The following is a 14,240-nucleotide window of genomic DNA, read 5'->3' as shown; positions in this document are numbered from 1 at the left end:
TTGGAGAAAAAGCGACTTTTTGTCATTTATTTACATTTGGAGGAAATTATATAAAAAATAATCTATTTAATATAATGTCAAAGAATGTTTGCTTCTCCAGTTCTTGACTACCCAGCATTAATTTAGCATCATGTCACCATGGCAACGGTCCTGTTAGGATGCTAGAGCAGCATCTTTTTCATCAAATTGCACTCAATCCATCCAGATGTGGACATAGCATGACATCTCATTGGTGGCACTTGTCCATATGAGAATTCAAAAATTCTAGTCACCACAGAAGAAGAACCACAAAATGTTCAGGTTGGTCCTACTTATTGGGTGCTACTGGACCTTGTCACTCCTCACAAGGCGTCCAAAGGCAGTAAAAATCTAGAAGACTTCTCTTCTGCGACATTCTGGAAGCTCCGTCAAACCTTGAAGTTCTCGCAGACCCTGAAAGATGACAAGACGGTAGCCAAAGGTCAACAGTGCCCTCAGCTGTTTAAGCCTTTGATTGCCTCCAATTTTACTGAACTGGACCAAGAACCACACCAACAGAGAATAGGGATGATGATTGCTAGCCAGGGAACCAATGGTCATAGTAATAGGGTGGGAGGTAGGGTCATCACTCAGCCAACATGCATCTCAAAATATCTGCTTCCTCCTACGTTAGGCCTTCGACTTCTTCCTTTTAAATTGCACCATGTTTTTGTGGTCAGTAAAAAGATTCCTTCGGGATATATTGTACGTTTTATCAAGTAGTAATTCGTATTTTGTAAGCATTGCAAAGCAACGACTTTGCATTTCTTAAAAAATAAAATCACCCAAAAGCCATTACTTTTAAGGCTGTAAAGTGAGTTTGAAATTATAGTTTAAAGTGTTTTGGGATTATATTTTGGGTTTATTATCATAGGCAACCATGAATTTATTCACAGATTCCCATGATACGTGCCATGAATAGCAAGGGTTCAAAGACATGTTCTAACATCTGGAAACCCTCAAACCTCAGTCCATCACACTGCACCTCCATTAACACTTTTTGCACTGTTAACGTGAAATGTTGTCAACAGGAACAAAGAGCGACAGCGACAGATTTTGAAATCAACTACGTTTGTTTATGAGAATGGGCAGAGAAAAATCTTAGACAGATGTGGTCTTTAATCTAGGAAAGTTTAAAAGAAAAAAAATATGGCTAGCAGATGTCAGCATTGAGTCTCTTTCGGATGAGATCATGGTGTACGGATACGCTGGAACTTTGCAACATTGACCTTTACGAGCAGCTTGTGATTCATCAAGGTTTTGTCATGTTAATTCGCAACAAAGAGTGTCTCAAAAGAGAGAAGAGATAATGGACGACCACTAAATAGCGTGCAAATTGTTTACTAAACTGTTACAATGATTATTTTTAATATTAAAAGCACATTTTCATAATTCTCATTGGCATTTTCTAAAAGTAAAGGACTGTTCGGATGTTTGTGGCATCAGTAAAGAAAAAAAATATTAGTACTAAAGTCACTGTTGTGCACAAAATATTTTTTCGCAAAAAGCTTGTTTCCTGCTTTTTTGGTCCAAAATAAGTGATTTGAGTAAAACCAACATATGTTCAATGCTGATTACTACTAAATGGACCAAGGAAGAAAGTCCAATCTGTCATTTGTGTTGTGAGCATTGAAAGATCACTCAGAGTGCTCTAAATTGGCTGGAACTCAATGAGTTCTTTTTAGAAAATAGCTGCCATTGAAATATCCATCTCAATACAGGTAACAGAGGGGTATGTACCAAGCTCCCCTGCTGCAAGCAAAACAAAAGCAAACAAAAAAACAGCATGCAGATCTATCATTTTGAATGAACAAACACGACAGACTTGACTAAAGCTTATGAAAGCTATTCATGTTGGTTTTATGTGTGTGATGGTGATAATGAAACTGACCTCCAGCACCATCCGGATGTTTGCTTTAATTTTGGCACTGTCTTTGGTCAGTTGATCTGTAAAGCTAACACACATTCACACAAATGCAAAATTAGCATGGGCGATGGTCATCTTGCAATGGACAAAACTGGCCAACACTTCGCTACCACCTTGTAAAATGTTTAAAGTCGAACTAGATATTTTTTTTTGGGGGGGGGGGGTAAACTTCCCTATATCCTGTCAAATTGTGTGAGTATTCACTGACGCTGTTAGTTGACTTGTCTTCTTGTCGATGAAGTGCAGAGCTTCAGCGTGGTCCATCTCCAAGAAGAAGCCAAAGCCCACCAACACAAAGATCTTAGATGAGTCCTCCCTATGAAGATGAGGACACGCAATAATACTTATAATTATTTTTGGGATTAAGCCATTGATTTGTACTTGTATACAGGCGGAAAGATATGCTTGACCAAATATAGCAGTATTAGTCGTTGTTGTAGTATGTGGGAGAACTGCACGCGCTTACACTTCAGCCTGAACATAGAAGTTACAGCCGAGGTCAACATCTGCTTTGAGGTGGTGAGAATCCGTCTCCTGTATACACACAACACACGTATATCATACCCACAATGCTTAAGTGTGTATGTGCACATGTGTGTGTACCTGAAGAGCCTTTAAGGTGTTTTTCAGCTGCAGGTAATGAGAGGCTTGCTCATAAACAGTATCGCGTTGCTCCATCACTTTTCTAAGAACGACACACATGTGGTGTTAAGCGTAGGGCCTGACCGATTAATTGGCTAGCACATTTAATCAGCCGTTAACAGCTCTTCTATGTATTAAGATAATGATATTCAAATATTCCCTATGCCCCAAAAGTAATAAATAACATAATTGTTTTGTCTTTTTTTCAGTTAATCCATCCGTCTCTTACTGTAAATCTTTCTTCAGTACTTCGTCAATAAACCTTTCATATTGCAGCACCTTCGAAGCCACTGTGAACTGAGAATTATCGTTAGTTTTAGAACGATCTGGAGGCGCCATTGCCGTTTGCTTGTGTTCTTTGGTTGACGCCGGGGCGCAAGAATATGACGTCGGGGGGCGGGGCCACGCACATGACCCAATACGTCACATTTTGCGACAATTTGTTGGCGCTTAGGGCAAAATCAAAACATAAACGCAGAGAATTTTCTGTAAGTATGCCCATGTTGTTGTTATTGTTTTAATATATGTGAATGCCTGTTTAAAGGTCTACGTGATTACACACGGTCATTAATCGCAGCTTTATTAATATTGAACCTGGCATAAATGATACAAAAATACATCCTGTGGGAAATAAAGGTTCGTTTTTTCCCCACAATGTACTATTACGTGCGCACACATTCGTGGCCAAGAATCAGGTAACATACAAATGACATACTCATAATGATACTGTCATGAAAATTCTTTGATGAGGGCTGGCCTGATGATTTGGGGCTGTGGGCATTTTATCTCGATGTTGCCTCAAGTTAGTCTGTGTGGAATGCTTGGCCATAAATTGCTGCCGATAGCAGCTCTTGAATGAAAGTGCAATTTGTTGCTGTATTTGGGAATAAAGCGATTGAAATGGATCAGTGACTGTATCTATCATCCTTGACAACATGCGTAGATTGCGGTATCACTGTCATTCCTAGACAATTGGCGCACATTCCCTAGACAGTGAGTCTCCAGACTCCAGACATTCTTCATTTTCTAGCAAACGTGCGCAAGTTGCTTGGCAAAACCTCCAAGTTGTTCATGTTATTGTTAAGAATCTCACAACAGTGAAGCACTGTTGTTCTCAAAAAACATCAAATGTGACGTGAGTCCAAAACTCTACTTGTGCAAAACCAGTTAAAAAATGATATGCATTAGTCTTTAAATCAAGCCTTCCTGCAGTGTGGTATGAATAAAGAAACAGTTCACTCAGTCCTTTGTTTGCAGGAGATTGTTGAATGCCGTGCCCTACTTGGTAGCTAAATTTTGTCTCAGTTGTTACATGAAGCCCAAACACTGAGCCCTCAAGCAGGAAATGTGGGTCGTGGGCGTGCTCGACCCTATCTCAGCAGTCTTTGGGCAGTAGGTGGGTTACACCCACAATTGCTCGCCAGCCTATTGCAGGGCACACATAAACAAACAACCATCCGCACTCACACCCACATCAACAGGCAATTTAAAGTGCTCAATCGTTTTTTGTGTGCTTTTGGAATGTCGGGGAAAACCGGAGTACCCAGAGTAAACCCACTCAGATACGGGGAGAACATGCAAACTCCACACAGAAAGCTTCACTACCTTCTTACAATGATACTCAGTTGAAAACACATTATTTTGAAGTGGCCCAATATCAGCTGAATTAATCGCCTGCACAATTAATCGATCAGGCCTAAAGTGTGGCTTTGTTTGAACGTAGCAGCTATTAAATAACTTTGATAAGTAAATTCTAGTTGTGTATGCACTGCACGTACATACAATATGTGTACCCTAATATGCTGTTGTTGTGGTCTACCTGGTCTGAGATGTCGTCTGGAGCAGATGAATCTTCATCATTGGAATCATCATGTGGACTAAAGCCAGTTAGGAGGTCTCCTCGGCTGTCCCCACAGGTAGCTTGAGTGTTTGCTCAATGTTTGATTATAGTCTTTGAAAAATATTGGTAAAAAAATAACTTGTCAATGATGAATTGAGGGCCCTGGAATTATTGTCCTCTTGTTAAAGTTTGACAAGTTGTTCTTTGGTCAGGGCTATTAATTCAGCAGTGTGTATGTGCGCATGTAGGGAGGTGCAGTTCAAGGAAATGAGAAGAAGAAGAAAGGGAGCGCCCTGCAGGAGGCAAAGAAGAAAGGGAAAATGTCAAGGAGCCGAGAAGAGCGAGACAAGGATCTGCAGGTCCAACTGCAGCGGCTGGTGAGCGCAACCAATCGCTTCACAGATAGATCCTTTTGTAATCTGTGGATAGAAGTAAGCAATGGGCGCCACATAATGTTGAAGTGTGTGTGTGTAGGACCTGTCCAGCAGGTCGTCTGCCAGCAGGACAGGTTTGGTCTATTCAGAGACCTTCACTCATCATCACAACCTGTGGGACTCCAAGTAAGCTTACCTGACCTATGAACAGTATGTATATATGTGTCACATGATCATACATAGTAATAAATTGTATTACTTCACTCAATGCATGTTGTATATACATTACCATTCAAAAGTTTGGGGTCACTTCGAAATGTCCTTATTTTATAAATAAATTCGCTATTTTCTAATGAGGAGGATAACATTAAACTAATCAGGAGTACACTGTGTACATTGTTGATAGGGTACATGACTATTCTGGCAGCAAATGAATATCTACAGAGGTGTATAAAGGCCCATTTCCAGTAACCATCCCTCCAGTGTTTTAATGATCCACCACATAGAGCTAAATTTTGATACAAACTATGGCTTTGTACAAGTACAGTATTTCATACGACTGTGTGCATGTATTTCATGCATTCTGTTAACGACTGACCTCGATGTTCAGCCATGCAGAAAGTCCTGCCAGAGTGACGTCCATCATGGAGGAACTGGACAGACAAGAGCTGTCGTCTCGCTGTGTTCAAGTCCAGGTGAGAGTTTGACTGACCTCCCGACTTCATGCTGAAGCAGGAGAATTAAGCACCTTTGTGTGTTTCAGCCCAGGGCAGCCACTGATGAAGAGCTGCTTCTCGTCCACACGTGAGTTCACCAAAACATGAAATAATACAACTTTGTTTTACATGCCACATGTCCGCCTTACAGGAAGGAATACATCGAGCTGATTAAGTCCACCCAGATGATGTCTGAGATAGAATTGCGTCAACTTTCTGACAAATATGATTCCGTTTATATCCATCCTGTAAGAACACACATGCACATACACACCTTGGGTGCGAGCACAAAACACATACACAAACCTATTTGTTGTGTGTGTGTTACAGGAGACCTTCCAGGTGTCCATATTGGGGGTGGGATCAGTGCTCCAGCTGGTAGACCAAGTTCTGACGTCTGAATTGAGGAACGGCTTTGCTGTCATCCGGTATGACATGAGTGTTCCAAGGAGGTGTTCAGGACTCCCTCATCAACCAATAATAACGTTTGTGTCGTGTGCGTGTGTGTGTGTCAGACCTCCAGGACATCACGCTCAATCAAATAAGGCAAACGGTTTTTGTATTTTCAACAACGTGGCCATTGCAGCTCGCTACGCTCAGAACAAACACAGAGTCAAAAGGTAAGTGAAAAGTGTGGCCAAAAAGCGAGGATTGCTCAACCAAAATGAGCAATTTGACATACTGAGCACAGTTAGACAAAAAATAAAATTCCAACTATGGGGTGGAACGTTTTTTTTTAAACTGTACAAATAATTCGGTTTAACAGTTTCAGCTCTGTTCATCTGTGTTGAGTCTGTTCACACAAGGCTTTTTTTTTTTTTCTCGTGTGTGTGTGTGTCAGGGTGTTGATCGTGGACTGGGACGTTCATCATGGTCAAGGTATCCAGTACGTTTTCCAGGAAGACCCCAGGTGACATCTCCTGCTTTTGAACACAAAAATAATAAGAGTTGTCCTGTTTAAAACGTGTGTTAAAATGTGTGTGCTTGCGTCAGCGTGTTGTACATGAGCCTGCACGGGTTTGAGCAGGGTGCTTTCTGGCCTCACCTGCCAGAATCTGCCAACACCTTTTTGGGCAGCGCCCCCGCCGAAGGACGAAACATCAATCTGGCCTGGGCCACGGTCAGTCACGTCAATTATTCTCTAGCAGTACTTCACAAATTTAAGAGATTCAGAAATAATTCACAGCATACTTCTCAACCAAACTCTCTCAATAAGTGATCAACAGTTAATTGTGCCTTCTGCCCTCTGCTGGAAGAGCATTTCATTGTTTTGCCTGTCACCGTCACAAGCTTACTCTCAACTTTGCTATCTCCTTGTTCAGGCAGGAAAAAGCGACGCAGACTATGTGTGTGCTTTCCAGCAACTGCTGCTTCCTGTCGCCTATGAAGTAAAGCTCACTGATTCCTCTGCAGATGACTGTTGACATCACACTTTGATATTAAAACATTATCTGTGTGTGTGTGTGAAGTTTCAGCCGGAGCTGGTTCTGGTCTCTGCTGGTTTTGATGCTGCACTCGGGGATCCCAAGGTCTGACTGAAAAGTGGAAAAGCTTTCACTGGGCCATTATAGAAGGACAAAATAATGTTCTGCGGAATAAACAGCAAAATTCAGTATCCAAATGATATCGTCGCACTCCCCAACCTGTGTGTGGGTGTGTGTTTTTTCAGGGTCAGATGTGCGTAAGTCCTGAGTGTTTCCAGACATTGACACACATGCTGATGTCTTTGGCAGAAGGTCAACTCGTTATGGCTCTTGAGGTAAAAACAAAGATTATGACACCATAATGTCTGCAAATTGCTCAGAATTTTAATTTGGCCTCATGTAGATATGGGGTTTGTTTTTCTTGTGAATTTTCTTGGTGCTTTCACCTCTCGTGCGGCCAGCTGCCGCGTCTCCCGGGTCATGTCCGGAGTGACGCACATTGTTAAAAAACAAAACAAAGTAGTGAAGCTGCAATAGGTGAAGCCCAAAATGGCGAGGAATTACTGTGTTATATTATAATTTATGAAACTAATTTATAAGAGGACTTATCATTTCAGTCGTATTTATATACATACACAAATGTATTTTTATGTATGTTTAGGGAGGTTACAACCTGCAGGCGACAGCAAAGGGTGCTACTGCTTGTGTTCGTGCTTTGCTGGGTGGAGCCTGTGCACCAATGGCTTCATCCACTGCACCCTCTGACTGGTACCTGTGACATACAAACACACACACACACAAGCAGTGATACTTATTTGTGTTATCGAGGGGAATTTTCATGATCAAACTTAAGCAGATGCTAGCATAGTCATTTACTTGGTCGTGTTAACTCAAAAATAAAGCTTGAATCAATCTTGTTAATCGAGCAGAATGAATAGTATGGGGTTCCCCTGTGATATGTATAAATTGGGCTGTATAGTCAATATATCTATAATTCTTGACCTTTGAGAGCTGATTGACATAAGCATGCCATAGACATATTAAGACACCCTAACCCTTTTAAATTACTATGACAAAAAAAATGAAATTCAAATCAGTGACATGAAATTTTGAGACTACTGTACTTTAGCTAACATGAGGCTATGTGAATGCTAACTGACCCTGGATTTTAAAATAATTACGTGTCTCTGTGTATCAGTGCCATGAAGTCCATCTCTGAGACCATCTCGGCTCTGTATCCATATTGGACCTCACTTCAAGTCCTGGGTAAAAACACACACAATCAAACTTCATGGCAGTGTCTATTTCTGTTTTAGGTTATGTATTAATTTTAAACTAGTGTTTTCAATCTTTACTGAGCCAAGGCATATTTTACATCAGGAACATTTCACAGTATGTCATTCACAAAAAAGCTACAATGATCATCTTTGTCTCAATTCACTCAAAAATGTACTTAATACTCAATTTGGGCCTGTTCGTGATTAGGAATCACTGTTCAAAACAGTTGGTTGTTGTACCTTGTGTGTTGGCACAATTTTGCATGTCAGTTGTGTTGTGTCTCCTGTAGAGGGTGATCATCTTGCTGAAGGAAATGTCCTCAGATTAACAGACAATGAGGAGAGGCCACAAGGTCCCCTTGTCACGACAACAGGCCTGGTGTATGACGAAAGAATGATGGAGCACCTGAACCTGTGGGACAGGTGGGCGAGTGGGTCCTTGAGGGTAATCCGTACTGGATTGGATAACTGACGTGGTCCACTCTCCTCCGTGTTCTCTGCAGGCATCATCCTGAGCAGCCACAAAGAATCTTCAAGATCTTCTCTAGACATGAGCAGCTTGGACTGGTGGAGCGTTGCCAGCGCATCCCAGCTCGTTTCGCCACCGAGGATGAGCTCGCCATGTGTCACACGTATGTGACAGCATCCGTGTTGTTAGGCATGAAAACAGAGGGGGGGGCTCAAGATGTTGTCGGTGCTGTGACGCGTCACAATTGCAACTGTCCTATTTTTTTAGCTTTTCAGATATTTTTTTTTCTAGACTCACAGGTCAACCTATCCCATGTGACTTGGCACAACGTGAGCTTTAGAAATGATTGCAGGAAATGGAAATCATGCAAAAGTAGTGCAGACTTTGGAAACTTTGGATTACTAAAACTGCTGCAACTGAGAGTGTGGGTGGTGGTATTCTCGGTGCGGAGAGAGTGAAAATGGGGAGGGGCCTTGCTATGGGTTGATATCTCACTTTATAGATAAATTTGGACCCGTGAATTTGTTTGTGTGAGTGAAACGAGGGCCGACTGACCAGTGAGTGTGTGCTGAAGGGAGCTCCGGTGGCAAAGCCGATGGCAGCCTGCTTTGATGGTGTCTTGCTTGTGGAGTCAAACAGAATGATAAACAAACCGAAATAAAAACATTTCGTGTGTGCATGTTTGTTTAGCGCTGACCACATCAAGCTGATGAAGTCTACCACTACGATGAAGAGCAGAGATCTCTATAAACTGGGAGAAGACTTCAACTCCATCTTCATCAACAATCAGAGTTTCCAGTCAGCCTTGCTGGCTGCTGGAAGCTGCTTCAACGCTGTGGACCACATCATGAGTGGACAGGTACCAATCACTGCATGCCTTCAAACACGCCCTTATATATCAGGACTGGAGCTCTTTTTCACCTTTCTGGAGCTTCGGTCTCTCCTGGACATTGTCTTGCGAGTCAAGAGGCTATGCTTTGTGTCCTGGAGCTCCTCTTTCCAAAGTCTCAGGGAGAACACGAAATTTCTCCCTGGGATTTCGCAGCCAAATTCAATGTGACATCACACTGAAAGAGGTTTGCTAATAACACTATGGATATGTGGATATGATTGCCTAAGAGTGCAGTACATGCAGGCATCCTATGAATTCATACACAAATTTGTGTGTGAAGGTCAGAAGCGGCGTGGCTATTGTGCGTCCCCCTGGTCACCATGCTGAGAGAGAGACAGCATGCGGTTTTTGCTTCTTCAACACGGCGGCACTCGCCGCTCGCTACGCACAGAAGACTTCCCAGCATGCATCTGCACGAGTCTTAATCCTGGACTGGGACGTTCACCACGGCAATGGCACGCAGCACATGTTTGAAGACGACGATAGGTAAAATGTGATGTGATGTGTGGTGTACAAACATGATGATTGTAAATTTACACAGAAATGTACAGTTTGTGTGGTTATCTGTTTGCAGCGTCCTCTACATCTCCCTTCATCGCTATGACGACGGGAGCTTCTTTCCGTCCTCAGAAGACGCCGCCTCGGACCGGGTGGGAGTGGCCAAAGGGATGGGCTTTAATGTCAACGTGGCGTGGAGCAACGGCAGGATGGGAGACGCCGAGTATCTCGCCGCTTTCCACCATGTTGTCATGCCGATTGCCACCGAGGTAACACGTACACTTGGTTTTCATCTCATTTCATCTTCTTTTTAACCATGATCTGCTTTGCTGCTGGAGAGCACTATAGATTTGTTTAGTGTATAATCTGCCTTGTGCGTAAAGACAAATAAATCAACATGCCTTGCTTCGATTCACAGTTCAATCCAAGTCTGGTTTTGGTGTCGGCGGGATTCGACGCGGCGCGGGGAGACCCTCTGGGTGGATACCGTGTGACTCCGGAGTGCTATGCCCACCTCACTCACATGCTGATGTCGTTGGCTTGTGGGCGAGTCTTACTCATACTGGAAGTGAGTGATGGTGCTAAGTTGCGCTGGGAGCATTTTAATTGGGAAACAATGTTATGCAGAGGTGTACTTATCCAATTATATAGACAAATAATATTTTATTGTCACTGAGGAGATTTGGTGGGCGGGATATTTTCTTCTTACTGGGGGGGACATAACAGAAAATAACTGGGAAGCTCCTTTAATTTTGTTTTATGCTGAAGATAATTTGGGTTTGATGCTGCATACGAGGAAGTTGGGAAGACGGACTTTTCTATCTTTTGACTAGGAAAAGTGCACTAGAACGATCCATTGAACTGAAGGTCTGAGTTGCTAAGCCGGAGGGGGAAAAAGGACCCCGAGTTCACCAATGGACTTCAATGTGTGATCACTTGACATTGGCGACCCTATGAAAACACAGTGAATGGTAAAACATAATAGTATAGACATAATACATATTTAGCTTTATTATTTATTATATTATTTCAGTCATTGAAAATAACTTCACGTAACATGTGATTTGTACTTGCTGTGTGATCTCCCTGCATTAAGTTATTCATTTGAAATTAATACATTTTGAGGATTTAATATTACTTTATTTATATAAATTATGGAATTTCTAAACAAGGTTTGCTGGAGGCCAACATGTGTTGTGATGAAGCAGAACAACAAACAATTTATCGGAAGCAGCCATCCTTGTTGTTTACATTCGCCTCGAACACTTTGAGGTCATAACTGTGGCATTCCGAGTGGGATAAATCCGACTTTCTACCTTCCTTGAACGCAGCATGAGATCAAAGATAAAGTTGAGACAGGAGCCTTTTTAGAATATAAATTAAAATCATCATCCTGATATATAAATTTGAGTCAATCAATCAAATGGAAAAATCGTCCAGCTCTTAAATGCTAACTGCTAAACAATGTAACGAGTGACCTGTCGTGTCACGTCACAGGGTGGTTACAACTTGACGTCCATCTCTGATTCGATGGCCATGTGCACGAGCGTGTTACTCGGCGACCCTCCTCCTTCTTTGGAGACGCCCCTCCCTCCAGCGCACCGCTCCGCCGTGGCAGCCATTAATGAAGTCATCCGACACCACGCCCCCTACTGGAAGTCGCTGAGGATAAACAGTGAGTCCGGGGCTTCTGCAAATGTCGCTGGTGCAGCTCCAAAGCTTTTTGTGTGCTTCATGGATAAATTGACTAACAAACAAGAACAAAACTCCCATATCCAGAATTTAGCCAACATTATAAGAACATCATTTTCAGAAGCTAATGCTGATAATACTGATTTATTTTATTACGCACTAATTATTTTATTAGCTAATTTTCAGACATATTTTATGTGCAAAGTATACCTTTTTTTTTTTTTTTAAAAACCTCATCTGGTAATTAGCCGGCCTCTGCCTGTTTCTGTTGTCTGTTTGTCCCACTTTGGTTTAACGCTTGTTTTGTTGTTAGTCCCAGAATCCTTGCGAGCAGCTATATCGTCCCCAAGCGCTCATCAGAGGCGCAGTGGAAAAGTGAAAGGCAGGAGGTCAAGACAGAGTGATCCAGACAAGCCACCACTTCCCCCTGTAGGATTGGAGGTCACAGCAGTAATAGCATAAATACTAAAACATCATCATCTCATTAATGCACAGCGTTGACATTGATTTTGGTATCTCAACCCAACAGGACAACCACAGTTTGGACCAGCTCACACTAGGATTGGCGAGCTTGGACATCAGACAAAGCACACCGCACCCATCTGACATGGGAGCGGAGTCAAGTGAAAAGACATCTGAGAAGAACCAATCCATGGCGGAGTCAAATGAAGTTTCACCTAAGCAGAGTCAATCAGCAGAGAGCTCGCAGACTCCGGTAAATTCAAGGCTTTGTGGCCTGGTAGTGTCACCAATGAATGTTGCCATGGCAACAAGCAATCACCATTGCAGTGGGGACTATTTGTCCCTCGATGCCAGGGGTGGACAAATGGGCCACTTTTTAAAATATTAAGCATTTAAATTAATGCAACAAATATGACAACTCTTGATAATGCAAATGATCGATGGGCCGGATTAAAAACGGCACCATGTTTTTTGTCGTTACTTGATGGCGTTGCTTTCTTACATCCTGCCAAATTTATGTCTCCTTATCGCACTCAGATCGTGGTCGTCGCCGCACCAGCAGATGATGACCGTGGAGAAGAGGCGGACCCTGAGCCGCAGGGAGCATGCGGTTGGTCCAAACCTCAAAGTACTCTGGAGCTGATGAGTGGAGTTCAGATGGTATTATATTCTATTTCTATACTCTGGAATTTCCCACACAGATGAACCTCTAATCTGTGTGTGTGTGTTTTTGTCTCCTCAGGCTTCCATGTACGTGGTGGACCCTCTTTCCTGGTGTCCTCACCTGGACGCCGTCAAGCCCCTGCCCCCGTCTGGTATCGATGTCTTCCTGCCCTGTCAGGACTGCGCCTCGGAGGCAGAGAACTGGATTTGCCTCACTTGCTACAAGGTGATGGATAGATGGATAGGTCAATAGAAAAGGTTTCCTGTCTTAGACGTCCTATCACAAAAATGTTATTGTGTTATTTTTATCTCATAGTGTTTTCACGATAGAAGTTATCCCAAGTAAGATTTCCATGTGTAAAGCTAATGATGAGGTCACACGTGTCCCTGGCGCCAGGTGGCGTGCGGCCGTTACGTCAACGAGCACATGTTGACGCACGGCGCGATGTCCGATCATCCCGTGGTGCTGAGCTTCTGCGACCTCTCCGTGTGGTGCTATGCGTGCGAGGCCTACGTGCACAACCAGGTGATTTCACACTAACTCACTAATTAATTGATTGATTAACCATACCGTGCCAAACAGGAAAATGTGGATGTTGTTTTGTTTTAGTCTTGTAGTGCTGTTGTTGTGTTACAATAACTGTGTAACCTCTGTGGTGCATGCAGGCCGTGTTTGAGGCGAAGAACGCCGCCCACACCTCCAAGTTTGGAGAGGAGATCCTGCCAAGGAGTTAGGAGAACGAGGATGCAAAAGAGATGATAATGAGGAGTGCTCTGACTTTTTGTACATTCTTCACTGTCACTTTGCATTTTAGCCAATGAGAATTGTTGACATTAATATGTTGAAGTTGCTGTGGCAACACTGTTGCGCAATAATGTTTGTCTACAAATTATCAACAACAAAAAACTTTTGTATGTTTTTAAGAGATTCACGTGGGACGATAATTACACAAATTAGTCATTGTTCACGGAGAGCATCCATCCATTGTATTTACTTTTTATTGTCATTAGCGTCGTGGGTGAGTTGGAGTCAAATAGAGAAACAATCGGCAGTCAAATGGGGAAAAACAAGAGACCGGTCGCCAAACAAGCCATGGTACATATAGGTAAACAATAGACTGGTTACAATGAAATGCTCATACTTGGTTATAATTATTAGAGAAATGTAACTTTTTATATGTGCTTATTCATTTTAAAATGTATTGTTTGATAATTTATCGTATTCCATAATTTGATTTATCTTAAATAAAATACATTTGTAAAATCACTGAATTGGTTAGTTTATTACAAATAATGCAATAAATATGTGGTTGTTATTTTTATTTAAATTAACTATTGTATATATA

At 42.3% G+C, this 14,240-nt stretch overlaps 2 protein-coding genes across 5 annotated transcripts; one reads left to right on the top strand and one right to left on the bottom strand.

The window, feature by feature from the left end:
* Positions 1 to 12: 12 nt before the first annotated feature.
* On the bottom strand, positions 13 to 2,984 carry uxt (ubiquitously-expressed, prefoldin-like chaperone). Of its 2 annotated transcripts, none has more exons than XM_088367500.1 (6): positions 2,817 to 2,980; positions 2,549 to 2,630; positions 2,412 to 2,479; positions 2,154 to 2,261; positions 1,910 to 1,973; positions 13 to 432 (listed from the first exon to the last, which is right to left on the bottom strand). In XM_088367500.1, the coding sequence occupies exons 1-6, from the start codon at positions 2,924 to 2,926 to the stop codon at positions 370 to 372; spliced, it is 495 nt and encodes a 164-aa protein (XP_088223626.1). In that variant the 5' UTR covers positions 2,927 to 2,980; the 3' UTR covers positions 13 to 369. The 2 variants fall into 2 exon arrangements, 1 of the variants encoding a protein (XP_088223626.1); XR_015855479.1 differs by lacking the exon at positions 13 to 432 and adding an exon at positions 1,125 to 1,275 and having other exon boundaries at positions 1,789 to 1,973; positions 2,817 to 2,984.
* Positions 2,966 to 14,161, top strand: hdac6 (histone deacetylase 6). 3 transcript variants are annotated; one of them, XM_088367444.1, is made up of 29 exons: positions 2,966 to 3,075; positions 4,417 to 4,503; positions 4,676 to 4,804; positions 4,902 to 4,987; positions 5,412 to 5,496; positions 5,565 to 5,605; positions 5,669 to 5,765; positions 5,848 to 5,945; positions 6,033 to 6,137; positions 6,359 to 6,427; positions 6,511 to 6,637; positions 6,840 to 6,905; positions 6,987 to 7,046; positions 7,187 to 7,276; positions 7,603 to 7,709; positions 8,140 to 8,207; positions 8,509 to 8,641; positions 8,722 to 8,850; positions 9,378 to 9,546; positions 9,860 to 10,065; positions 10,154 to 10,346; positions 10,496 to 10,645; positions 11,575 to 11,752; positions 12,083 to 12,219; positions 12,299 to 12,484; positions 12,769 to 12,891; positions 12,974 to 13,120; positions 13,292 to 13,420; positions 13,561 to 14,161. In XM_088367444.1, the coding sequence occupies exons 1-29, from the start codon at positions 2,971 to 2,973 to the stop codon at positions 13,627 to 13,629; spliced, it is 3,369 nt and encodes a 1,122-aa protein (XP_088223570.1). In that variant the 5' UTR covers positions 2,966 to 2,970; the 3' UTR covers positions 13,630 to 14,161. The 3 variants fall into 3 exon arrangements, with proteins under 3 accessions (XP_088223570.1, XP_088223579.1, XP_088223588.1); XM_088367453.1 differs by having other exon boundaries at positions 2,968 to 3,075; positions 12,083 to 12,210; XM_088367462.1 differs by having other exon boundaries at positions 3,003 to 3,077; positions 4,412 to 4,503.
* Positions 14,162 to 14,240: the final 79 nt, after the last annotated feature.

This window comes from Syngnathus floridae, chromosome 2 (assembly GCF_059516105.1).
Source record: "Syngnathus floridae isolate MCC-2025c chromosome 2, RoL_Sflo_1.0, whole genome shotgun sequence".
Classification (NCBI taxonomy): domain Eukaryota; kingdom Metazoa; phylum Chordata; class Actinopteri; order Syngnathiformes; family Syngnathidae; genus Syngnathus; species Syngnathus floridae.
The sequence above is the reverse complement of the archived record's forward strand: the minus strand, read 5'-3'. Positions and strand labels throughout refer to the sequence as shown.